Raw genomic sequence first — 26,155 nt, forward strand, 5'->3', positions numbered from 1 at the left:
AGCTTTGACGAGAGAAACATTTTTTCTATTACGGAAAAATGAATGGATCATTCTTACTCCAGCCTGAAGCAAACCACAAAAACACTCAAAGTTATGTAGACAGTCTCTGTCTCGTGACAGTAGTTAAGCTGCAAGTTTAGAAAATAAATCTTTCTCGGCTGTATTGACATGAAATAAACACAGATGTTACTAATGTCAGTAATGAGGGCATTGTTCTGTTTATGTACGCAGCCTTAATTACAGTGAGTAGTAACACCTGTGTTTCTTCAGGAGGTATTAATCAAAAAGAGAAAATAAAATCATTTTGTGAAAAGCCTGACCACCTCATCATAATTAGATCATGAACAAAAAAGTAAACTATTATTCTCATGTATTTTGAGGTTATTCGATGCCTGAATGATGCTTAAACACAAAAGCTTTATGTAGCCTTTAACAGCAGCCTTTAACATACAATATTGTAGATATATGTAATGTGATTGCAGTTACGATTATTGTAACAGTATTTACCAACCATATTACATCAAAGTACCCACTGTGAAGAAGGTCTGTTGTGTAGAACGGCATTTGGGCTAGTTTTATTTGGGTAGTTATTTTAAAACTTATCTAAATGAACTCAAATTTCAGAAGTTTTACTCCTACCTCTAAAAAAACCCTTTTTTTGAGTATCTCTGTCTGTCTCCCAGTCTCTGGTTTAAACAAGAGGAAGCGACTTCAGACAACTGACATTCCCCCAGCACCCACCTTCACAATCACCACCATCACCGCCACCTCCACCCTGTCTCTCTAGCCACCCCACCCATCCACTTGCCACTCTCCTCACTCCACTCCTCCTCTTCTTCTTTCCACAGATGAGCTCACAGTGCCTGCTCTCTATCCCAGCAGCCCAGACGTGTGGGCCTCATACCCGCTGTACCCGGCGGAGCTGTCGCCGGCCCTTCCACCCGCTTTCACCTACCCCTCCTCGCTCCACGCTCAGGTAAACCCACCTCCCCTCCCCCACCGCCACCGCCGCCTCAGTCACCTAGCCCACCTCACAAAGACCTGCTGCCGTCAGCCCTGTTATCACTCTCTGCTTCATCCCACAGGTGCACCTCAGAGCACACATGACCCATTGTCACTGTTAAACACAGTCATGTTTAAATCAAATGTCTATCTATTTTTGGGGCTGGGGAGTTATTTTCCTTACAGACAAGGAAATGTATACCCAGCATCACTCAGTTTCATCAGTGTAAACAAGCTGCTTCTCTATAAAAGCATCTAAATACACATTTTCTTTGGCTGCAGGTTTTCATGTTGACTTTTATTGAAACACTTTCAAGTGCAAACATATATATAACTATTGCCGCTGATACTGATCAGTCATGTTCATCTGCTGCACCAGTAGCACAGTGAAGGCAGAATTTTGGTATAATTTAATTGTTACATTGGTGCTGAAATTAGTGAGTTTATAAATAATTGAATTGTCAGTCCATTTTCACCAACCCTTCTCAGCGGAGCTGTTACCCGATCCCAGCACCTTCCAGAAATCGAAGTAAACTTAGCTGTTCACCTCACTCTCAAACTGCATGTCACATAATGGAGCCTGTGGTTTGGGCTGAGTTTTAGGAGGTCCAAGCAGGAAAAATAACTCTTCCACAAATTCCAAATGATACTTTTTTAAATCAGTAAAAAATAAATTCCTCAAACTGAAACTGATTTGTCCTGTTTTGCTTTTTATTTTAGACTAAAATCCTGAATGTATCCATGCATGGATACATTTACATCCACATATAATTTAGAATCACCACTTAACCCACTGTGTAAGTCTTTGGACTGTGTGACAACCTCCACACAGAAAGTACATGCAAACTCCACACAGAGAGGTCACAGCTGGCTTCAAATTAGACACCTTCTTGCAATGAGATGACAGTGATACCATTGCACCACCAGGTAGTATGAAATAAAGAATTCAACACCAAGATAATGTTAAAAATGGCATCACAGGACACAGTTTTCAGATCTTGTAGCTGCTTAATCTGCACAGCTAAAATCTGCAGCTGTACAAAGGGTTTGGATCATTTTACCTCCATCTACCTCATTAATTATAGCAAATCCTTCTTTTCCAACCAGCCATGATCCAGTTTATTGAGGTCTTCTAATCTGCGCAGCTCTGCTGTGAGTTCATGTTAAAGTTCATTATCGATCTCTTGAAATTCTTCTCATGAAGAGCGTTTGATGCAGGCAGGCCCTCATGCAGTCTTAATGCCACGCATACAGTATGTACGGTTTTGAATGCAAGCTCTCACTGCTTACTTTGCAGTGTTTCAAACTCAATGTGTTATACAGTCATGTGGTGTTGCTTTTCTCTGCTCGAGGGAAAATTGAGCATTTCCACTTATAATATAGATACTAAGGTTATTTAAGTATAAAGGCCTCCGGGCGAAAACACTAGCTGAAGCTCAGATGATGTCAGCATTTGAAATGAATGCAAGAATCTGCCTAGCTGGCATTTTCCCACATGCATCGAGTATATTCACACCAGTGGCAGCTGATAACTGAAAAAACAAGGATGGACGAGAAAATCAATTCATGTTATGTTATAATAGTTAGTATATTTCCATTTTCTCGTGGTGAAGCAGTAAAACAGTGCCTGTGCTCTGGATGGGAATGATGTATGTATTCTTTGAAGCCTGCCAGCTTTGGTCATTTTGAAGAAACTGGCCCTTTAAATGGACCAGAGGGACAGACAGCAGTGCGCATTTCTGTGAAGCCCACAATAATAATACACCAAAATAATTAGTTAACTAATTACCAGCCTACATATTGCCATGTTTTCATAGTTACTGATGTTTAGAGCGGTCAAACTTGTGCACATTAGTGATACCGTGATCACTACCGCAGATACCGACCTTGAGCTAAACGGGAAAACTGGAAAAATAATAAGTACGACAAGAAAGATGTTTTTGATTTTAGTGAGTCAGTTTATTCCAAACCATTTAAGCAATGAGGGCTAAAGCTGTGCCATCACTGCAGAGCTCTCTACCCTTTGCCCAACGGGATCCAGTCACTCCAGTCCAAATCTATTTCCTATGCTAGTCCTTCATGGTTGCCTTAATGTTACCACTGGCTAGTGCAAGTAGCTAGCTACTGCTTGATTTTTAAAAAGAGAAATGAAATGGGGAAAATTCTATATGTCCTGCACTTTTTTCAAAAGACCCAAATCAAATGTCACGAAGTTAATCACGTTTGTACAATATAGTGGAAGAGATCTGACGAGTGGAAGAACACAGTGTCAGTGTTTTACTGTGGATGTTCTGGCTGAGGTTGTCCTCCTTTAGAGCATCATGCTACGTGTTCTGCTCACTAACAGAGTAGTAGGAACGAAGCCAAAGTGTATTAAATTAATGGAAGAGGTCCCGCCCTGAGGACGTCAGACTCAGTGGCGAACTGAGGCTATAATTCAGGCTGGGACATCATCTCTCAGACTACTCTGTACATGCAAACCATCAGACTGCTAATTCTGCTGCCTTACCCTGGCTGCTGTTTAAGGAAAAACAATATGTGGCTATCAGAAATCACATCTAGCCAAAAGAATTCTCTTTAATCTTATTATTGTGATGTTTAATGAGATTTCGAAAATAAATAAAGAAAACTACTTATGTCAATTAATTAAATGTTTTAATTGCAAGTAAATTACAGCTGAAATATGAGTGTAATGAGTGGAGATAATCAATAACCACAACAGTAAAGACGCTAGACGAAAATAACAATGAGTAGGATATTATGAGTAAGAACGAGCCATTGTAATACTTTTTAAACACAGAGGGAGATACTCTATTCAAACAATTTTAAAACTGAGGCATCAAACAAAAGTACAAAAAAACTTCACACACATTCACTGAGACTGATCTTGAGCTACAGCAGTGTAGCTTCTGCTCCCAGCTGGCAGCATTAGCCACTTTTAGCTGCATCACTTTTTTTTTATTCAATTCAATTCAGTATTATTTATATAGTGCCAAATCACAACAACAGTCACTCCAAGGCACTTTATATTGTAAACACAATAAAACAGAGAAAACCACAACAATCGGCTGACTCCCTTTGAGCAAGCACTTGGCAACAGTGGGAAGGAAAAACTCCCTTTTAACAGGAAGAAACCTTTGGCAGAACCAGCTTGCAGAGAGCGACAGAAACTGCGAATACTCATTTAAATGCATCTTTTTTGTGTGCATCTGCTTACCTGAGATGGCACACATCGAGTCGTATATTCATGTCAGGCCAGTTGACTGACCCCAACGACCCCACACTGACTGACCCTCTGCCTCTTCCCTGCAGATCTCACTTTTGAGACGATCTGTATTTGTATAATTTTAAATACTATGATCTCCCTCTTGTCTCTCAAAAGAAACAGAGGGCGAGCAGTCTCCTCTGCGGCCACGACTGAGCCGCCCTTCACGCACACATTCTGACACGTGCAAAGTGATCGTTGCCGTGTGATGTTGCGAGATGGTCAATCTACTTTCTGTTAACATGAGCTCACCTTTTAGGCTCCACAGTTTTATGTTAATATGTGATTATGTGTGTTTAGATTCGTTGGCTCCCGCCTGCAGATGGAACTCCTCAGGGATGGAAGTCCAGGCAGTTCTGCTGAAGTATGTGTGAGTAACAGCACACACATGCACACACACAAACACACACTCACACACTCGTACGCACACATAGCTCCCTGCCCTGCTGCGTCAAAGAAGTGTACATACTCTGGTGTGAAACCTCTTTTGTAAATGTTATGACACTTTGCATAAACAGGAGTAGAGTTATCTTAAACACATGCCAGGAATATCACGGGGTGTTACTTCACGCGTGTTTACCTCTTTTGGCCCTCAAACCTCACAAAACGTCCATCCTGCTAACTGCCAAACTAACCGGCTAATTAGTCACGTTTCCTCTAGTAGACGTCAAAAACATATATACTAATTGCTAACAAAAGTACAGCCTGTGGTTCGATGAAACCACACACGCTCCTCACACATGATCATAGGAGATGAAAGGTGCGATCTAAAGGGGAACTCCATTATTTTCCCCACTCTGGTCACAAGGTACAGAGGGTCGACTTTTCCCATTGATGTTATGGTTGATCTCAGGCATCAAAAGCAGCAAGTCAAACAGAATATACAATGAGTGCCAATGCCAACGTTTAATAAATCAGACCAAGAAGAGGTTTGCAAATATGACTAAAATGCTAATGCTAGCTGCTTTGAAAGGCAACACAGCTGCAGGGAAAGTCACTCAGTTCTTTCACTACTCGCACTACAGTTTTGAGACATTTAACCTGGCTATTTCTGTTCTGTGCTGCTTTTTACATCAGCTCTACTCCAGCCAAAGTTCAGAAGAAAATTTACAAGATTTAAACCGTTAATTTGAAAAGTAAAGTCAAGTGCTCAAATTGTCTCGACCAAAGCTGCTAAGCTATTTTTTCTAAGCTATTTCAAAGTTGTCCATTCACAGTGGGAATAAAGCTCTGAAAACCTTAAAATGCATTGACAGACGAATCCTTTAAAACTTTAAAGTAAAGCCCCTACAATAATATAAAGGAAATCCCAAAAATCAGACAACCCCTACGAGGAAGCGCTTTGGTGACAGTGGAGATGAAAAACTCTTTTTTTTAGCAGGAAGAAATCTTTTTTTTCTTCCCCTGGTCACTGCAGATGGCTGCACCTCCCTGAGCCAGGTTCTGCTGGAGACTTCTTCCTGTTATAAAGGAGTTTATCCTTCCCACTGTTGCCAAAGTGCTTGTTCATAGGTGGTCATATGATTGTTGGAGTTCTCTGTTTTCTCTGCATCAGTAGTATCTTTACCTTAAAATATAAAGCACCTTGATTTGGCACTACATAAATAACACTGAATTGAGTTGAACTGGTCTCTGTCTTTGAAGCAGCCACACAGTTGGATTTTGTTTGTGTTTCATCCTTAGTTAATGAGGATCAATTTTTTTACAATTTCAGGACAAGCATCAGGTTTCTGCAGTGAAATAGTTCTAAGATATGATTACATGTGCTCAGTCGTTTTTCTATGGAGGATCAGAGGAAATTAGACCTGCCTAGCGGAAAGACGGCTGATATTTATTATACTTGTGTGTGAGGGAAAGTTTATTATTATGCACCCGCTCTTGCATTGCTATAATAAACACGGAATATTGTTGTGTAATGTTGTTAGTTATATAGCACAGATATTAGGTGCTGTTTGTCATTTTGTCAAACCCTGGCAGGATGAAATACATTTTTTAATTTAAAACCCTGTGTTTGGCATTTCTGCATTCTGACAAAGTGCACAGTGGAGAAGCATAAAAAAGATGGGGCCGAGGGAGACGGAGGACGTGATCCAAAAGGTCGTAAATGGGAAATATTCACCCAGAACCACTGAGGTACCTGGGTACTGCTGGAAGGGCCGTTTTTATGAATCTTTATTAGAAACTGATTAGCGTGGGATCTTTATTTCAAATAAATTACAGATGACTTAATTTTAGTGGAGCGGCAGACGGTACACAGGGCCGATGGCTTCTAATAAGTGCTTTGATAAGTACATGAGTCAGCTATAACCACGCATGAGCAATGCAGCACGTGCGCTTTGCTTGGGGGTTCAGACAAACTGAATGCTGTTGTGCTTGCAGAAAAACAAAACCACAAAGCAAAACAAATCCCCTGCTAGTCTGTGTATCTCTGTTGGCTCTGACTCTGTGTGTGTGCATGTGGCGCCAGTCGCACTGTCACCAGTACCCTCCCTTCAGTCTCAGGACAGGAAGAAACATGTTGCCCCAACCCCACAGGGAGTCAGCAGGGAGTGGGTGGGTGGTGGTGGAGGTGCTAGTGTGGAGCCTAACATTCATCAAGCTGTTGATTGGTGCTACTCCTCCATCACCTCCTTCGAAGCCTACATCATAGCTTACATGTCCGTTTCTTGACATGTAAACATGCTGTGTGAGGAAAACGAGCCATTTGAGTAATTTGGATGTTTCTATGACTCCTTCTCTGCCTGCGGTGGGTGGGGGGTGGGTGGGGTGTACAAAAGAGGAAGGAGGGAGGGGCTTGGAGGAAATAATTACTTCTCTATCAAACCAGAAGGAAGTCGTTTGGCTGGTCAGGCTGCCCCAGTGGATATTAGGCCCTGAGTGAAACAACAACGACCCCACATCCGGCTCACGGTGGAGGGCAAAGTGCAGCCGAGACATCCAGTCAGAATATTGTTATAATTACAGGTGACTGGTGCAGGAGCACACAAATTATGCAGTGTGCAGCATTACTACATGTTCAAACATAAAGCTTCAGACAGACGAGCACACACGGTATGCAAACAAAAGAAAAGCTTCGGTTCATCAACATTACAGAAGACAGCTCACGCTTACTTGCATCTATTCACGCCGATACTTTTTTGATTTACTTGCCTCGGCTTTAAGGGGATTTGTTTTTGTTTCTTTCACTCCAATTATATTGCTTCCAATATTGCCTGAATGCTTCTAAATAAACACTTTAACATCCTCCTAGAATCACTAAACACAAATTTTTACGTGGGACCTCTAAAGGTTTCTTTCCCTCGATCCTCAATCTGGTTTCTAGAAAGACAAGCTTTCCTAAACACAATCCTAAACCATAGGTGGGGAAGCAAGAATATATATTATATACAGGTGTATTGCAGCATAATGCAAGCTACAGTATTAATTAAAATGATAGAAGAGATGGTTTTACAGTGGACAAAAGCAGTCTCATAAATAAATCTATTAAGAGTAGCTTATGTTACACATGTGCTACTTGTGTTCAAAGTAGAGCTGCAGGGATATTACTGATGCTCTAAAACACATCTCCCCAGTAACCATGTTGCCATAGTAAAACTGAATGACACTTATGTAGCTCAGTGTCTGCCTTGTTGAGTTAACCTTACTACTGAAGGCTGCCCCTGACATTTTGCATCTTAGCAAACAAACAGTTAATCCATACAAGTGTCTTTAGGCCTTCGTCGCATTTCAAACAAATGCAGTCGACTTGCACTCGATGTCTCGAAGCTGGCTGTGATGAGGGTATAACTGATTTGTGCAATGTAATCTGCTGGGCAGAATACTTGTGAAATATTTTTAGCTGCATGACTACAAGAATAAACTTGAACAGAGGTTAGGGAAAGAAGGCGTCTGTGTTGCACCACTGTTGTGCAATCTGTCTGATATTGTCTTTACAAAAACAGCAGAAAGGACAAGATTTGTGAATTTGTTGCTAAAGCTAACTGGGTAAACTTGAGAGATGCACGCTCACAAAAGCCCGCAGCTCTGCGGTTCAGAGAGGCCTGTGGTCGGTCGCTACTTGTCGACGAACGGAGACCACTCACTGTCTGAGTATGCGACTTAGGAAGCGTAACTGCAGGCCTGAATGTGCATGTGTGAACAGCTGGAAGTGAGGTAGCATTCAGGCGTGACTGGTAATGAGTTGTCCCAATCACCTGGCTTCCTGCCTCTCTAGGAAAGTGCTGTTTAACAAAACAACAACTTTATTTACAGCACCTCATGCAAGTTTAAGCAGCTACTGGTTTTTATTAGAGGCTTTAAGTTTTTGTTCTTGTGATCCCCCCAGGAGGCTTTGTCTGGTCAGTCGTCTGGCTGTTTGAGAACCTGAACTATATTTGACATTCGTGCTCTGGTCTTAGGTTCCAAAGACAACCTAATAGTGGACATTAATGCCCAGTGAACTGGAGGGAAAGGTAATCCGGATTTTCCATCTGACAAGACATGGTGAGGAAGTGTAGGGGGGTGTAAAACCCCTATCATGCATGCCTGTGTGTGACCCTGAAAGAGACAAATGTGCGTGTGTATGCAGCCTGGCTGCCTGCCTTCAGGAGCTTTTTTGGCCAATAGCCTGACAAAACCCATGGTTCCTGCACAATGTTGCACTAACTCCCACTGGAGGAGAGCTGAGGGCCAGCTGGGGCCCTTTCTAATAAGGAAGTGGGACTTTATTCTTCCACCCCCTGCTGACAGATGCACACACGCACACACACAAACACACACAGTGTATAGTACAGTGTAGCTGCACTGTGGCACCAGCTTGTAGGAGCTGGATACATGTCAGCAGCTGCATTCATCACCACCCAGCTCCAGCAGTTATTGCTGGTATGTGAGAAACACAGCCAGGGCCTAAAGGCTTTTCCCCGGATTAAAGGGGTTTCAGACGGCGATCTTTTTCATGGCCACGCTGCGCAGGTAGAGATCTTAAAGGACCACAGGGGTGTGTTTGAAGTTTTAGCTCGATATTAGATATATTTTACAGTTTTTTGTTGTTGCTGTTGCTTTTTCATCATTTTTTCACAAAAACTGACATCAAGCCTGAGTTCATTTTGTAAACTGTAGATTTTTTTGACCCCTTTAAAGGCAGATTAGGAATCCGAGGGACATTTTTGGGAGGTTTTTTTCATCTGAAACCCAAAGTTTACAAAGACATGTTGAAAGAGAAATTTTACAGACATAAAAAGAAAGAACAAAAAGGTCCTCTCTTCTTCATTTGCAGCACCGTGTCAGTGATAACACCGGGACGAACATTTGTGACACGAAACCTGGTTGAAAATTTTGGGAAAAAAAGGAAACAACCCACACATTCACGAGAAACTGAGTCACCTCCCACACTCAGAACTGCTTGTTTACTTATCTCACATCATGCGCCCAGGCCGAGTTATTGGATGTAACACATTAAGCCGACAAATCACTAAACCTTTCCCTAATCCGCACAGACATGTTCAATGATCAACCCAATCTTTAACCTTGGTGTCTCAGCCAGAACAAACAGGGTGCTCTGGAAGTATGCGTCGCATCAGTTTAGCCAAGCGGCTGTATAACGCATCGATTGCCTCATCCCTGATTGAACACGCAATGGGGCATTAGCTAGGCCAGCCATCCCCCTTCAAAAACGCACTGTTCTCTGAACAGGGAACACTTCCTAAGCCACCTCTCTTCTTTCCCTGCAACAGTCTATCCAGCTCCTTCTTTCTCTTAAGGTCATATTTGGATTAGTAATTGTTTATTGTTCCACCGAGTCCCCCCAAACTCAAATTCCTATTTTTGGTGATCCATCTGGTGTGGGAGCTTGCATGGTTGACCTTTCTCTTTGAAGTGTGGAGGTTGGGGGTTTGTGGAAGATCATGTCAGGCAGACATCCTGTGACAATGCAAAACTTTGAGCTTGAAAGACTTCTGAATGGACATGATATTACAATAATAGTTCACAAATAAAACTGTGTAATACACGTCCTGACAAAACTGCTGGACAATGGGCTTCTGTATGTGGCTCGAGTCTTGACTTAAGATGTCTTCTGCTGCTTGGTTTCGTCTCTTTTGAGCTACTGATTTTAAAGAAACAAGATACACTATTGATTTTTCCTCTGTAACAAAGAAATTAGTTACACTGCTGCTTAGATCACTGTCGTGTTACTCCACAACATTGCCTAGGATACATTTCCACATAAGTGCCAGGTTATGACACAGCATTAAGCCTTTCATGTGCACACATACCGGCATAAATCCCTGATTTAATGTGTAGAGCAGACATATCCAATCCAATCCAACTTTATTTATATAGCACATTTAAAAACAACAAAGTTGACCAAAGTGCTTTCCAATAATAAAACAGAGATAGCAGTTAAACCCATACTTTAAGCATACAATGAAATCAATAAACAAAACAAATATATAATTGAAAAAGAAGATAAAAATAAATCAACATGAGTAGAATAAACAATAAGATATACAATGAATAAAATTAACAAAGTAAAAAGATTAAGAATGACCAACAGCTGACTAAAAACTGACTACAAACTGGCTCTGATAACACTCCTAGAAGGCCTTTGAAAAAAAGTGTGTTTTTAAAAGTGATTTAAACATTTCAAGTGTTGGGGCCAGCCTAATATGGAGGGGCAGTTTGTTCCATAGTTTGGGGGCCACAACAGCGAAAGCTCGGTCTCCTCGGTGTTTAAGTCTCGACATGGGGACAGCAAGGAGTGACTGGTCAGATGATCTGAGAGACCTTTGTGGAGTGTATTGGTGTAAAAGGTCTGACAGGTAAGACGGAGCCAGGCCATTTAAAACTTTAAAAGCAAGCAATAAAATTTTAAAATGAATTCTAAAATGGACAGGCAACCAGTGTAAGGAGGCAAGAACAGGGGTAATGTGCTCACGTTTGCGTGTCCCTGTCAACAGGCGAGCAGCAGCATTCTGGACCATTTGCAAGCGTGATAGTGAAGCCTGATCAATACCAATATAAAGTCCATTACAGTAATCAAGGCGAGTGGTCACAAATGCGTGCAAAACTCTCTCCAAGTCACAAAAAGAAATAAAAGGTTTTACTTTAGAGAGCTGCCTCAACTGAAAAAAGCTTTTTCTCACCACTGTATTTACTTGTTTGTCCATTTTAAGAGCTGTGTCAAATTTTACTCCAAGGTTGGTGACAATTGATTTGACACATGATGTAAGAGGACCCAAGTCAGATGGAGGGACACCAGGTCCATTCGGCCCAAATATAATGACTTCAGTCTTCTTTTCGTTAAAATTTAAAAAATTCAGAGCCAACCATGCTCTGATATCCTTAAGACATTCTAAAATAGGCCTGAGGGGGTTAAGGTCATTGTGTTTTAGCGATAGATACATTTGACAATCATCTGCATAAAAATGAAATGAGATTTTATGTTATTTAATAATATGGCCAAGGGGAAAGTAAATAAATACTAAAAAGAAGGGGCCCAAGGATGGATCCTTGAGGTACACCACATGGGAGGGGGGCGGAAGATGAATGAAATTTACCAAGTGAGACTGAAAAACTTCTATCAGAGAGGTATGATTTAAACCACTCCAAGGCAGTGCCTCTAATTCCAACATGATGTGCTAGACGATAAATCAAAATATTGTGATCTACTGTATCAAAAGCTGCTGTGAGATCCAAAAGCACAAGTAAGACAGACTTCCCAGAGTCAGCAGTTAATAAGATATCATTAAAAACTCTCAAAAGTGCAGTCTCTGTGCTGTGAAGTGCTTTAAAACCAGATTGAAATACCTCAAAAATGTTTTGACTCTCTAAAAAAGTCTGCAGCTGTGAGCACACTTCTTTTTCTAAAATTTTAGAAACAAAAGGCAGCTTTGAAATAGGTCTGAAATTACTCAACAAAGAGGCATCCAAGCCAGGGCGTTTCAGCAGAGGCTGGACCACTGCCTGTTTAAAAATTATAGGTACATGGCCTAAAGTCAGGCTGCTGTTTATAAGCCTTTGAATATAAGGTCCAATAGTGCCCCAAACTTCTTTAAAAAAGCGAGGGGGAAGAACATCACTGGGAGAGCCAGACTTGATTTGGGTGACAATTTTACCCAGTTTAAATAGAGACACAGGTTCAAAATGGCTAAAAATTGCTAAAGGCGTAAAAATAACAGAAGGGTCATAAGAAGGGAGTAAAATATGTGCTCTAATAGATAAAATCTTCTCCACAAAGAATTTTAAAAAAGCTTCACAAGTTTCAGCAGAAGCTTCTATACAGTAGGATTGGGGAGGGTTAAGAACAGAGCTTAAAATACTAAATAAGACACGGGGCTTATGGCAGTTGTCATTAATAACACCTGCAAAATAGGCGGATTTCTGGTTCTTGACAATTTTCTGATATCTATGCCAGCTATCTCTTAAGATATCATAAGACACTTGTAGCTTGTCTTTTTCCCATTTGCGTTCTGCTTTTCTGCACTCTCTTCGAGCAGCCCGAGTGATGTCGTTCAGCCACGGCTCAGACTTCAATTTAGGCCGCCTGACCTTCAGAGGAGCAACAGTATCCAGAATGATTTGACAAGTAGATAAGAATTTTGCAGTCAGCACCTCAGTGTCGGCACAGACTGAGAGCTCTGAGTCAACATTTAAGGCCTTATTAAAGGCGGTAGAGAACTGGACGGCACTTGATGGTTTAAACATGCGAGAAGCAGTAGGAGGGCCACAGGTAGTGATATTACAGGGAAGAGAAGTTTCAAACAATACAGGCATATGATCAGAAAAGACGACATCATAAATTTGAAGATTATAAACAGGTAAACCATAAGACAAAACCAGATCCAGAGTGTGTCCATATTTATGAGTGGGACCAGTGACAGACTGCAAAACATTAAAAGCATCAAGTAGGTTTAAAAAGTCCTTTGCCAATGGTTTAGTAGGACAACACACATGAATATTCATATCACCCAAGATTAAAACCTTGTCATACTTTGGCATTATTTCAGCCAAGAACTCAGAGAAGTCATTAACAAAGTTCCTATTATATTTTGGTGGACGGTAGATCACCGCACAAAGAACAGGATGACTGCTACCAAGCTCAAACATATTCAGTTCAAAACTGGAGAAAGTGACAGGTGATAGTGGGGTTTTTTTGTTTTTTTGTGTTGTTATTTTAGCGTCAACACAGGAAAACCAGCCAGAAAGGATGTTACACAGAAGTCACTATAGTAGTATAACATAGGCAAGATTTCCTTTACTATGTCTGAACCAGTGCATATCTCTGTATTTGTTTAAAATCAGTCTTTCAGATTGATATACATATATAAGTCTTGAGTCACCCCTCACTTCTTTATATTTTGCCAGGATAATTGAAAACAGGCACAGAAATTTGCACAAATACGTGCAAAAATACATGGAAATACAGTATATAAGGAAAAAACAGTGACAAGCTTGAAATTCAATAATTGGTATGACCACCTTTATTCTTCAACACAGTCTGAACTATCTTAGAAAAGCTTTTTAAAATTTTCTTTAAGTAGTCTTCAGGAATAGTTCTCCAGGCTTCTTGAAGAACATTCAAAGCTCTTCTTTTTGACGTCGGCTACCTTTTGTTCTGTTTCCTATCACGATGATCCCACACTGCTTCGAGGCCAGTCCTTGACTGATACTGTGTCATTGTGTGTTTTTCCATCTAGGTATGTTTCTGTAAAAGTGTGTTTGAGATGCTGAAAAATGAAGAAATAACTATTTTATACCCTTCAAAATTATTATCTTTGACATTTTTGTAGATTTATTTAAATAAACGAGAACAAGTTATGTAGACAAAACTCTAGTTCATCCCTTGATTTTTGTGCCTTTTCTATGTTTGATAGGTCAGTGTTACATGGATATGCAAATAAACGAAATGGTCAAGAACTGGACTAAATGAGTGAAACAGCAGCCAGTGTTCAAAGAAAAACTTTGAAATACTTTCAGAAAGCTTGGAGAACTATTGCACAAGACCACTTTAAAAATGACTAGAAAGTCTTGTTCCTCAGACGTAAAATATAGAGAAATTATGGGAGGCTCAAGACTTTTGCACCACACTGTACAATCAGCTTAATTATCGCTCTGGATCCAGGGGTCTTTTGATACCTGCTCTGTAATATTGTGTATTGTGTTGCCTTTACAGGCAATCGGAAAGAATGGATCTCGTTCCTGGGCATGGGTCCCTTTACTGTCAGAAATGATTTCCCCTTTGTGCAACAAATTCTAAGTAATGTCCACCACGTAATCACCACCATTCGAAAGTTGTTGACCTCTCTGCCATTTTTGTCTTCGCTCCATGAGGTTAGACAGTTGTGTTTATCTTTTTTCTCTCTTTTGCAAATAAATAGAGAATTTGTGTAGTGAAAGTAACAAAATCATGCGATTAACAACTTTGTAACTTTGTAAAACTGACACTAATAAGCTGCTGCGTTGCCCTTCAAACATATACCAGTGTGTTCAATGCAGCTGAACTTTGTCATACCAGTAATCGAAGAGCTTGAGAACATTTAAAAATCATACATTTTTGTTGAAATAAAACCAAAATTCACTCCTCTGAAACATCATCAAAAGGATTTATTCCAACTGTCTCCTTTTGTGTGCTCAGGTTCCTGATGTGTGATGGTGGCCGTGGCCGGCTGTGACGGGCGTTGCCGATTGCCTCTCGTGTCCTATTAGAAACCAGGAGGACCGACCTAACTCCAGCTGCTGGAGCAGCGCACCGTCGGTGAGTTCTACGTCTCGGAACGTCACAACCGTTGATCCCAACAGGCGAGGACAAAAGGTGTAGATCGCACCTCGTCGCCCGTGTAGCGGGCCCCTGCAGGGGAGAGGGGGGATTTTGAAAGTGTAGATTTGCAGGAAAAGGTGTGAAAGTCCTTTTTAAAAAAATAAAAAATACAAATTTGAGAGACAGCATCAGTCAAAAACATCCACTTGAATGAAGGAAGCAGCGCCAAACTGTACTGACACCGTGTCGACTTTCATCTGTGCATGTTTGAGATTTGCGAAATGTTTTGAACAAATACACCAGAATTTAAGCGCGAGATAGAGCGCGCGTGCATTGAATGTGGGTGTGGTCTTGGCACTGGATCGGGTGGGGATTTAAAAAAATCTGTGTGACTTTTACGGCTGTTAGTGTTTCCACGTAATCCCCGGTGTTCCCATTATACATTTGCGAACTTCAGCCTCACCCCGCTGTCGTTCTGTCTTTCTCTTTCAGGCAGCAGCAGCCTCATGGGCCTCAGGACATACTAGACCCCAGCCTCCATCACACATCGAGTCCCCCCCCTCCCCGAAAGTCCCTCCAAATCTTTTTTATACTGTTACGTAAATTTACAGGCAGCGCTTGGCTACACCTCCTCTGACACCTCCGTGAAAGGTACCAGGCATGCACAACAAAGGCGTCCGCGCTCTTTGTTTACCGACTGACTGCATCGCCCGCCTAGCTGGTCTCTGCATCCTCTACGTGCGGGTGTAAAGCCGGCCACCTAAAAGGAGTGCAAACGTTGTTTTATGCAGCCACTTTGCAGACGCCCGGAAGTGTGGCTAAAGTGCTACTGAGTAATGTTATTATATGACTATAATTATTACTATTCTGTATATCATTCATATTAATGTTATTATGATTATGAAATTACATGTTGACGCATGACTTTGCAAAAAAAACCCAAAAAAAATAGAGCGTGAGAGAGAAAACAACGAAAAAACAATGCTGTACATTTTTAGATATTTTAAAGAAATACAAAAAGGTATTTTTGTAATCAAGACGATGTTTGAAACGGTTTTGTTTGGGTTGATTTATGTTGTGCTAAATCTTGTGAGGACGTTTTATACCTTTTCTTTTTTTGTTCCCTTTCTGTTCGGTGCCATTTTAAAACAACAAGTCGCCCTGCTATACCAAAGCAGTCCTGCCAGTTTGCTCTTGTCTCTGCTCCAAAAGGAATTTTGATTCGCTCATATGTGTTGTGTTTTTTGTTTTTTTTGGGGGGGTTTTTTGTCCCTCTGTGGCGTCTTTACCCGACGAAACGAAACACAGAAGTCTTTTGTCTGAAGCGATTTTAACGTTGAGTGACAAAACGCACCTGATCCAGCTCGTAGTTTGGCTGTTTGAGGTAATCAGATGTGTGAAAAGAGGCACTGACAGGAAAAAGCCATCGCCGGTGGAAGGTAGCGTGACCCCAATGTCACGTATAGCGTGATGGCAATACGTGGCAAACTGAGCTCTGCTATAATTAGGAAATCGCTCCTTCGCTGTGTAGCAGGAGGACAGCAGCACAGTATAGAGAAACAAGACCAAAGCTTTTTCTTCTTTTTTCTTTTTTTACACTGGAGAGCTATCTAGGCTAGTGGTTATTCCATTTTTGACTACTTTTGTAGTCCTCAGTCTGATTTCTTATGAAGTATGACATTATTTTTGCAGCATGTCCCTTTTGGTGTCACTCCAAAGAGCCACTCTGCATCTGAAAGGATATTCACTTTAAGCGATTTGTGTCTTTTGTCTATTTTTAGGGAGCCGCTGTGATTCAACCTGCTTTTGTAAAGTTTGAATTTACATAATAATGATTGGAGTGAGATGTATAAAAAAAGGAAAAGATAAAACAGTCTTTTGTAATCTTGCAATAACGTCTTTGCTGTATGACATATCATCGAGTGATCATATTTCTGTGACATCTTGACGCCAAAATCTTCATTCGCTAATACGAAACCAGTCTCCGAAGGCCAAGTCGCATTTCACGCTGATGTGACAATCAAACGCCGTAAGGAGACAAGTGTCCCCTGTGATGTTTAGCCCCTCTGTGTACACTTATATCGGACTGGTTGAATCATACAGTAGCCAAGTGTTTGTAATTAATGATAATATGCATCATATCTATTAAATCAGCTGAAGGGTTTTTTTGTTTTGGTTTTTATTTTTGCTTTTACAGACATTTTTAAGCCAAGTGTGGCACTCAGATTTATTAGAACAAGTATTTATACAACGTGCGTGAATGTTATGTGTGTTTTTTAATGGGTGTTGTCTTTTTAAGGTTCATAGAAAACGCCCATCATATAATTCATTGTAAGTATTATTGTAAGTTTAATTGTATTTTCATTTGGTAAGAATTACTAGAGCTTTTTCCTTCGTTTGTATCGGTCTGATTGGAGCATACTGTATGTAACATGTGAATACTGTTTTACCTGCATCATTCACTGTGAAATCCAGAGAAGAAGAAGATATACTCCTCGAACGAATGGGTCTTTTGTGTTTCGCCAGCGGTACCGTACAAAAGTTCCTGAAAAAACGAATAAGACGACTCCTCCCCCTCCTTTTGTCAGTGACAAATCATTTCTTTACTTGTTTTAGTATACCGCGTGTGTAGCTGTGTGTTCAGTGCATGTTCACGGCATGTGTGTGTGCGTGTTCTTTTTCCTTTTTCCTAATGCATACAGTACTGTTGATATTTATGTACTTTAGCCGCTGTAAGGAGAAACTGTATTTCAGTGAATTGCAGAGGTTTGTTTGTTTGAAACAAAAAAAAAGGAGATGATCAAAATGAGACGTTTTTATGAAAATGTTAAATGAAGACATTTCAGGCCATCTGCCATTAAAGATTGACATTATCTGTGCTGTCATGATTACCTTATTTGTTCAGAGTGTGCAAGTTTTCTGAAATGTGAAGACACTGATAAAACTCTGATATATATATATATATATATATATATATATATATATATATATATATATATATATATATATGTGTATATATATATGTGTATATATATATATGTGTGTATGTATATATATATATATATATATATATATATATATATATATATATATATATATATATATATATATATAATATATCACTTTGCTAGTACTGGGTTGGACAGATGGGGGTGGCACAGATCGATCAGTGTGCTGGAAACATTCCTCAGAGATTTTTGTCTTTATTCATCCAAGGGGATGAAAGCATCGCACAGTTGCTGCACATCCATGATGAGAATCTCTTGTTCCTCCACATCACAAAGGTGCTCTGTTGGATTGAGATCTGGTGACTGTGGAGGACATTTGAGTGTCATGTTCAAGAAACAAGTTTGAGATGATTTGAGTTTTGTGACATAGTGCGTCATCCTGCTGGAAGGACCCATCAGAAGATGGGTTTGCTGTGGTTATAAAGGGGCAGACCTGGTCAACAACAATACTCAGGCTGGCTGTAGTGTTTCAATGATGCTCAGATGTTACTAAGAGGAAATGCCCCTCAAACCATTGCACCGCTAGCCTGATACAAGACAGAATAGATCCATGCTTTCATGTTTACACCAAATGTGGACCCTACTCTCTGAATGTGGTTCTGAATGTTCATCAATGAGGTATTTTCACCCAGAAAACTGCTAAGTGAGCAGATGGTAGTGTCCGAAAATCCCAGCAGATCTGCTGTTCCTGGATTCAAATTCAGACTAGCATGTCTAGCATCAACAAATCACCTCTCTTCCTCATTCTACTTGGTTTGAACTTCAGGAGGTTGTTTCAACCATGTCTACATCAGTCACTGATTAGCTGATTAGACAGTAGCATTAATGAGCAGTAGAACATTATACCTAATGAAATGGCACAAGAGTATTTTTGATGAGAAAATATGAAATCAAAATTTTTTTGTTTGATTGTTTGCTTTTTGGTCACAGGATAATTATAGCAAACCTAATAACCATTAAGCTAACTGGTTCCTCTTACGTGCTAACAATCTGAGCAGGCTCACTGAAGCGCAGTATCCTGTGAACTTGCCAATGTTTAGTCTTTTAATAACTATGTAAATAACTGGTACTACCTGGGCCTTTATATTACAGGCCATGGTTTACATCATAGGATATTTTTAGACTTCAAGACTGCATTTGGTAATTTTGGCTCCTCTTAGAAGTGGCCTTGTACCCACAGAGAAATCCACCTTCGTATAGTTCCATTTCCTCTTCCATTCTTACACTTTTCATTGGATAATACCTCCCTCGTAATCCCAGTAGACCATCAAAACATGATGTGGGATTCTATAAAATGGTTTGTGTATCAGGAGAGCTGGAAACCTCTCACTGCCCTCTATAAGAATAGCCCGCCTAACCCAGGGGCTGGCTACTCCTGAGACAGAGGCCACAGCCAATTTAGTTTCTCTCTTCACTGTCTCCACTCTCCTGTCAGCTCAGTCACACCAGGTGGCACACAGCAGCTTCTCACACGACACACACTCGTCCGTGCCCAGTGGCGTTCACGCAGGGTGTCGGTGCAGAGCAAAGTGAAGGACGAAAATGCTTGTGCAAAGGTACGTAATCATCTTGGTGCATGCATGCATACGCCCAACCGGCAACACTTTGTAATGGTGTTAGTCCATTTGACAAGCCCATTAAAGAGGTGTTTCTGTCTCATGCTGTTCTGGCTGCAGGATGTCAGACAAATGGACTTGCTGACAAGCATTTTTATTTTATTTCACTGAAGTGAACAGTCAAAATTCAGGTAAATTAAAAATCTTCTCCTTGGTTTAATACATTACCTGAATATGTATGTTTTTGTATACTTGAATTCGTTTTTGGGATCGTGCCTGTAAAATACAGACCAAACATTAGCATTGCTTAACAAACATTCAGCTAAAAACTGATGTTTAACACATTTAATACTTTCCTAGCTGGTTTCTAATGGGTTTTATTTGTGCCCCTTTTATTAGTTGTAGACACACAAAGAGAATAAGCCAATCAGCTACCGCAGAAAACAGCGAAAAAGCTTCCACTGCCATGTTAGCATACATGCTAGCAACTGAGCTTACAGTTAATAAGTACATGCTAACACGCTCATGCTGATAATACTAGGATGTTGATTTTATTGTTACTAATTATTTTTTATATATATATGGTTTTTTAAATCATATTGACAATAATTGTGTGTGTTATGCTAATGACTATGACTACTGAAAATGAATGGAAAAATAAATAGAAATGTAAAAACAAAATAAAAATAAATAAAATGAAAATAAAAATTTACATAAGGCAGCGCTAACTAGCAAGTTCGAATAATTATTTCAAAATTTCAACTGACTTCTGAGTAACTCAAGATTTTGAGATACTAATACTACTAATAATGATACTAATAATACTAATAGAAATTCTGATTTATGGATGAAAAATTATAAAGGCTTGATGATATATTTCCTATTAATGTCTCATCTCATAAAGGCCAGCCAATGGCCAGCTGTCTCAGCTCCATCATCATCATCATACTTTTCACACAATAATGTTTTCAAATGAACATGTTTGGCACAAGTCTCCCCATCTGGTCCAGCAGATGGCCCCGCCCCTCCCTGAGCCTGGTTCTGCCAGAGGTTTCTTCCTGTTAAAAGGGAGTTTTTCCTTCCCACTGTCACCAAAGTGCTTGCTCATAGGGGGTCATATGGTTGTTGAAGTTTTCTCTGTTTTTATTATTATAGGATCTACTTTACAATATAAAGCACCTTGAGGTGATTTTGTGATTTGGCGTGGTATAAATAAAACTGAATTGAAGTCACATCTGAGCATGTATGCTGGCATGAATTGTTTATAGTAAGACTGGAATCTGTGCTGACTGTCTACTGACTCATCATCCAGCAGTCTGCATGCGTCTCTACAAAGGCCTGCAGAGTCACTGTCCAAACAGTGATTGGCTAAAGCTGGGCCGTGTCTTCTTGGAAGCATTGGCCAACTAATAGCCCCGATGCTCACCAGCACGCCGTCAGTGTCTTTGTGATCGTTAGTCTTTCACATGAGCTGACGACTTCAGAGTGAGTCAGTGAATTTGATTTCACTGCGGTAGAGGGGCTGAGCTGGGCGAGGAGTGGCTTCTCCCTGTGTTGTCCTTTCTTTCTCCTCTTCTTCACACACACACACACACACACACACACACACACACACACACACACACACACACACACACACACTTCTTCTTGTCCTCCTATTATTTTTCCTTCCCCACCTCCTCCTCCTCCCCTCTCATCCACAGCTTCCACCTCCCTCGGGTGGGCCCCTTGCGCCCACAGTCTCACAGCAATCAAAACACTAAAGGCTAACTCTCCCACGACTTTCCTGTTTCCCACTGATTTCACTCTAACTCTACTGGATGCCAGATAAGTACCAGAGATATTATTCCAATAATTTGAGTTGAGATCCAATAATTATGTAGTGGGGCTTTGTGTGTGCATGCACGTGGGTGTGTGCGTCTGTGTAAACAGGGTGTGTTTCATATGGTAACTTGGCTTAGGATGACATCATAGAGCAGCTGAGGACCTTCTTCTCAGACAATAAAGAGCTCCACAGTGCTACCTAGTGGTACAGATATTACAAAGCATTTATGATTCACACATAACCAGTGGCAGATAAAGAGTACACATCTTCGTTATGGTAAAAATAATCCTCTCTCTCTCTCTATGTGTATACATAGCAATAGGACAAAATGAAAGCCTTCATTTGCTAATACAGGTCAAAAAATATTTTAACTTGTAATACTGCCACAGCTGTAAAATCTGAACTTTACACTTTATAAGGTGATCCTATCCATTGCATGGAAGTCTTGTATCAGGCTAATCAGTGATGGAGATGCATCCCATAATGTTGCTGATTTAAACGTCAAAAACATAAAATGAGTGTGGACTGCACATCTTGACAGAGAAAAGAAGCCCTGGCGGCCCACTTTTTCCCTGCACTGAAATCTGTTCAGCCCTCCAGCATCTGACAGGTCTCCGGGGACTTTCCTCCCTAAGGAGGGTTCAGCGGAAAACTGGTGTTCAAAGCAGCCCAGCCCCTGCCAGATTAGCCTTGTTCGTGGAGGGCTTTTACCTCTGTGAAAAAGGGTGCCACTCAGGACTCAGTGGGAAGTTGCCATCGATCGATATTAGACTCTTTCTTTCTCAGTCTATCATTGTAGAGCCAATAAGACTTTAACACTTTATTGGTTTTACTTTATTTGGACTTATGGTTTATATCTAAAGACATCACCTACCACGTCCATACAAACCTCAGAACTATACAGTACAGAGTCCTGAGACCATGATGATGTACTGTTGGTATTATGTTTTGGCTTTTCATATACTTCATTCAGCCCAATAAAACATTTATTGCTTTGCTTTGCAATGCAAATAATACGGAGCCCCGCAGGGGACATGGGAGAAAAAAAAATTAAGACGGACTTTTGCGAGTTCTCGCAAAACTAACTCGGGATCTCGCAAAACTTTTGCAAGATTTCGCAAAAGTTTCATACAATATCCGAAAACATCGGAGCACTTTTGCAAATATGTGATATCTTGTAAACCGAGCAGATATCTGACGTTTACACAACTGCATTCACGCCTCAAAATATCTTAAAAATGTATTTTGTGACCCAGAAAGAGTAATATTACAACTAAGTAGCTGCCGCCATTGTTGGAATTCAACTTTTGCGAGATCTCGCAAAACTTTTGCGAGATCCCGCAAAATTCCGTCTTAATTTTTTATTTCTCCCATGTCCCCTGTGGGGCTCCGTAAAATAAAGCTATTGTAACTCATAGGAGACTTTTTAAGCATGTAACATCTGATGACTCCCTGTTCAAAAGCAGTTTAGTTTCTATACTTATCGGGTCTCAAAACAAGAGTTTGGGTTTCAGTAGGATAATTATTAGCCAAGATGCCCATGTAAGGAAATCTGTGTCATGTTGATGCCTGCTCTGCCAAAGACTGGAAAACTCAAGCACTTTGAGCAGTGTGAAGTTCTAAATACTGGAAACCTGTTGCTTAATTTTGCTTAAATTGCACATGATGAACATCACAAAAGTTAAACTACGCAGGCGTGAAGACTTACCGAACCTGTCCATCAGGCACTGTCTCTGCAGAGTGCAAAAGTCCTGAGCCACCATTTGTTATATTTTACTATGAAAATGGGAATGGGTGCTGAGATTTATAGAAACAAAAACAGAGTTTGTACTTTGTCAAGCTTTCTTGTAATTTCTTTACGTTATCTTGAGGAATATCTTCAGGCATCTTGAAGGACATTCAAAGCGCTTCTTTGGATGTTGGCTGCCTTGTGCAGCACACTCTGTAAAATGATCCCACACTGCTTCAATGTTCAGGTCCAGGCTCTGGGGAGGCCAATGCATGACTGAAAGTGTGTCGTTGTGTTTTTCTTTCTAGGTTTGCATTTACTTCTTTAGGAGTGTGTTTAGGATCATCGTCATACTGTAAAATGGAGCAGTTACCAATGAGCTTTCCAAACTGTATAGTGGTTCAAAATCTCATGATACTTTTCATCTTCTGTAAACAGTTTTTTTTAGGCTTGCCACTTTTTTTGCTTTTTTTAATACCCCTCTTGTTCAATACTGCGCACATGCCGAGAATGATCAAATAATTATCTTTGCCATTTCTTGTGTTTTTGTACAAATAATGAAAAAACCCATAAAAAACATTTTTATCTAGCATTTTCTGAAGCTGGCAGGTCCTAGAATTCGTATTGTGCTGCTGTATCTACAGCAGTAAAATTAAAGGAGGCACGGGTTTCCCTCTTGTGGTCAGACAGCCTCATTACATACATGCTCTTACTCTTTACACCCTTCGTGGCTAAAAACAGCCATGAGCTTTTTGTCCCTGAATGAAAATCATTGTTCACTTTCTAGAAAACCACCATGTGATGAACCATTAGTTCTCCACATAGCACATAAGGGCCGCCACATGACAGCAGAAGGTCACACTCCAATCATGCGCTATAAGAGTGACTGGAAAGCAGTCTGAAATGGTAACGTGGTATTTCACTTAAATCCCTGATGAAGAACTTTTGATGCTCGTAAAAAATGATATCGTAGAGGCATGAGCTTTGTGCTTGTGTCATGGAAGCAATATGACTAAGATTATAGACTTTTATCACATCTGTTAAGACAATCTTGACTGATTATATTTATCGGACTTAATTCACATGCAATTCAGTCATTTAATAACACCAACACTAAACTCAAGTGACATAATAAACATGCTTTATTGTAGAGGACAATCTGATACATGAGAACCATTAGTGCAATTTGATTTTTTCCCCCTGTTTGAACACACACAATAACATTTCATGTATTTCATGTTGCTGTGGAGCTTTACCTGAAAACAGCCATTACTGTGGATAACCTACACCATACCAATGAATGAGTCCTGTGAAATTTGTTGAAACTATGATGTGCGGATAATCCCGAACCCCTCCAAGACAAATAAAACTAAACCCATTTGAATGTTTAGCTACTGCTACAGATAGATATCCACTGCCAGGATGCTGTTTAGTGTTTGTTTTCTCCTTTCACAGGAAAAGGGATGCAAATTTAACTGCGCTGTGTGACCATTTCAGTGTTTCATGAACATGGTGACCATAATTCTTCTTGTAAAATAAGCTAAATGCCAACAATAACTTCAGATACAGTTCACTGGGCTGTGTGATTTATATAAAAATAAAATTTGAACTTCAATATCCAGGTTACTGCTTCTTGAAAATCCTCTTGGCATCCACCCCTTCATAGTTGTAGCTCTGCAAAGACAAAAAGTGTCAATGGTTTGTGGAGACGTTTATTTATTGGGACTGAATTCGGGATCGACACCTTTGGACCTACTGACCTGCACGAGCTCTCCGCCCACCAGAGTTCTAGTAGTGGTCAGGAGCTTGTTGTTGTCTTTCCTGGTGAATTTGCCTTTCATCATGTCCCCCTCCATCTCCCATGCACCCTGGTTAAAAATATACAGTCAAAGCACTCTTTAACACTCTCCCTTACTGTTTTACATTTGCATAAAAGCGACTTTTAATTCACCGCAGAGTGAATTATTCACTGGAAACTGTTCCTTTGCTTTTAACTGCAGCTGGTTTCCACTATTTCCATTAGCAGAGAATCCATCATTCTTAAAAACAAGCTAGATTTGCCTAAAACAAACCATTTCTGGTTGCCTTTGTGCAATTATGGAACAGCACCTTGACCAAGTGCCTGTGCTTCAGTAATGTTTCTCTTTAGCGCACTCACTGAGACTTCAGTGCCATCAGCCAGGGTGTAGTCGAACGGAACGCCCAGAGTGAAGTCAACCTCTTTGGTGCGTAAAGTGCTGGACTCTTTGACGTGAAACTTGTCCCCGTTCTGCTCGATGGTGATCTTCAGGTTGTCGTGCTCTGCCACCTTGCGTTTCACAAGATTAACACCTTGTAAAACACAAAAAAGCATAGAAATATGAAACTGGATTGTTGAATGAATAGTTATTGGTCATTAACCCCTTGAGGTGATTTTATAGCCACATGATAGTGATTAGTGTTATAATCAGTCCTAAGATGAATGCTGTTACAACAACTACATTAAAACCTAACATCTCACTGCTCTGTGCAGCACCTGCACAACCATACTGAACTCTATGGAAACACAGTTACACACATTATCCTCATAAATTCACACGGCCAGGCTCAGAAAAAACAGAGTTTAAGTGCATGGCTTGACAGTGAACTAAACACTGTCAAGTGCTCTCACACACACTCACCCATTTGCTCCATGAACTTGACATAGTTCTCACTGCGGTCGATCTTCCAGGTTCCATTAAAGGACATGGCTGCAGGCTCGTCGGGTTGAAGGCAGCTGATGATGAAGCGCTACAGCAGACCGTGAGATTGTGATTCCCCAAAGGCCTCAATTTATACACATCCACCCCTCCTTGAGCTGGCATGGAAGATGCTGTTCTTTATCTCACTGATTATCTGTCTGCTGATGTGGCCATTTAAAGACGGTGTCAAATGTAGGCCGATAGCTGCATGACCTCAAGGATACGCTGATAAATGACAGGAGGGCAACTCCCCTCTGCGAATCTGGCACAGTTAAACACTGTTGCACTGTTCTGCAGGGGGAAAAGAAAGGAGGG

General features: G+C 40.6%; 2 protein-coding genes across 7 annotated transcripts in view; one reads left to right on the forward strand and one right to left on the reverse strand.

The window, feature by feature from the left end:
- The window catches only part of LOC146636633 (RNA-binding protein with multiple splicing-like), a 41,015-nt gene extending 23,171 nt beyond the window's left edge, over window positions 1-17,844 (forward strand). For 2 of the 6 annotated variants that reach the window (XR_014905439.1, XR_014905440.1), the window contains 4 exons: window positions 849-976; window positions 4,568-4,637; window positions 14,880-14,999; window positions 15,495-17,844. Coding sequence is in view for 2 of the 6 variants with exons in the window: in XM_085349615.1 (XP_085205741.1) it covers window positions 849-976; window positions 4,568-4,630 (191 nt within the window). In the remaining 4 variants the exon portion in view is untranslated. Of the gene's footprint in view, window positions 1-848; window positions 977-4,567; window positions 5,352-14,879; window positions 15,000-15,494 lie in introns of those variants that run through there. The other 4 variants (XR_014905441.1, XR_014905442.1, XM_085349615.1 and 1 more) reach the window with 4 other exon arrangements.
- A 6,899-nt stretch (window positions 17,845-24,743) lies between these two features.
- On the reverse strand, window positions 24,744-25,847 carry LOC146636634 (fatty acid-binding protein, intestinal-like). The gene is made up of 4 exons (XM_085350949.1): window positions 25,781-25,847; window positions 25,279-25,451; window positions 24,881-24,988; window positions 24,744-24,794 (listed from the first exon to the last, which is right to left on the reverse strand). Exons 1-4 carry the CDS (start codon window positions 25,845-25,847, stop codon window positions 24,744-24,746), a joined length of 399 nt encoding a protein of 132 aa, XP_085207075.1.
- Window positions 25,848-26,155: the final 308 nt, after the last annotated feature.

Source organism: Diplotaxodon limnothrissa, linkage group LG3 (genome assembly GCF_057381915.1).
Source record: "Diplotaxodon limnothrissa isolate DT_005_m linkage group LG3, D_limnothrissa_male_GT1.1, whole genome shotgun sequence".
In the NCBI taxonomy this organism is placed as follows: Eukaryota; Metazoa; Chordata; class Actinopteri; order Cichliformes; family Cichlidae; genus Diplotaxodon; species Diplotaxodon limnothrissa.

What these genes read in the sequence shown, in the direction of transcription:
- LOC146636634 (XM_085350949.1), bottom strand. Translation starts at nt 25,847, where the DNA reads ATGTCCTTTAATGGAACCTGGAAGATCGACCGCAGTGAGAACTATGTC. An exon ending in CAAGTTCATGGAGCAAATGG is followed by an intron (nt 25,452 to 25,780) that starts GTGAGTGTGTGT and finishes GTGTTTTACAAG; the next exon opens with GTGTTAATCTTGTGAAACGC. An exon ending in CTGATGGCACTGAAGTCTCA is followed by an intron (nt 24,989 to 25,278) that starts GTGAGTGCGCTA and finishes ATTTTTAACCAG; the next exon opens with GGTGCATGGGAGATGGAGGG.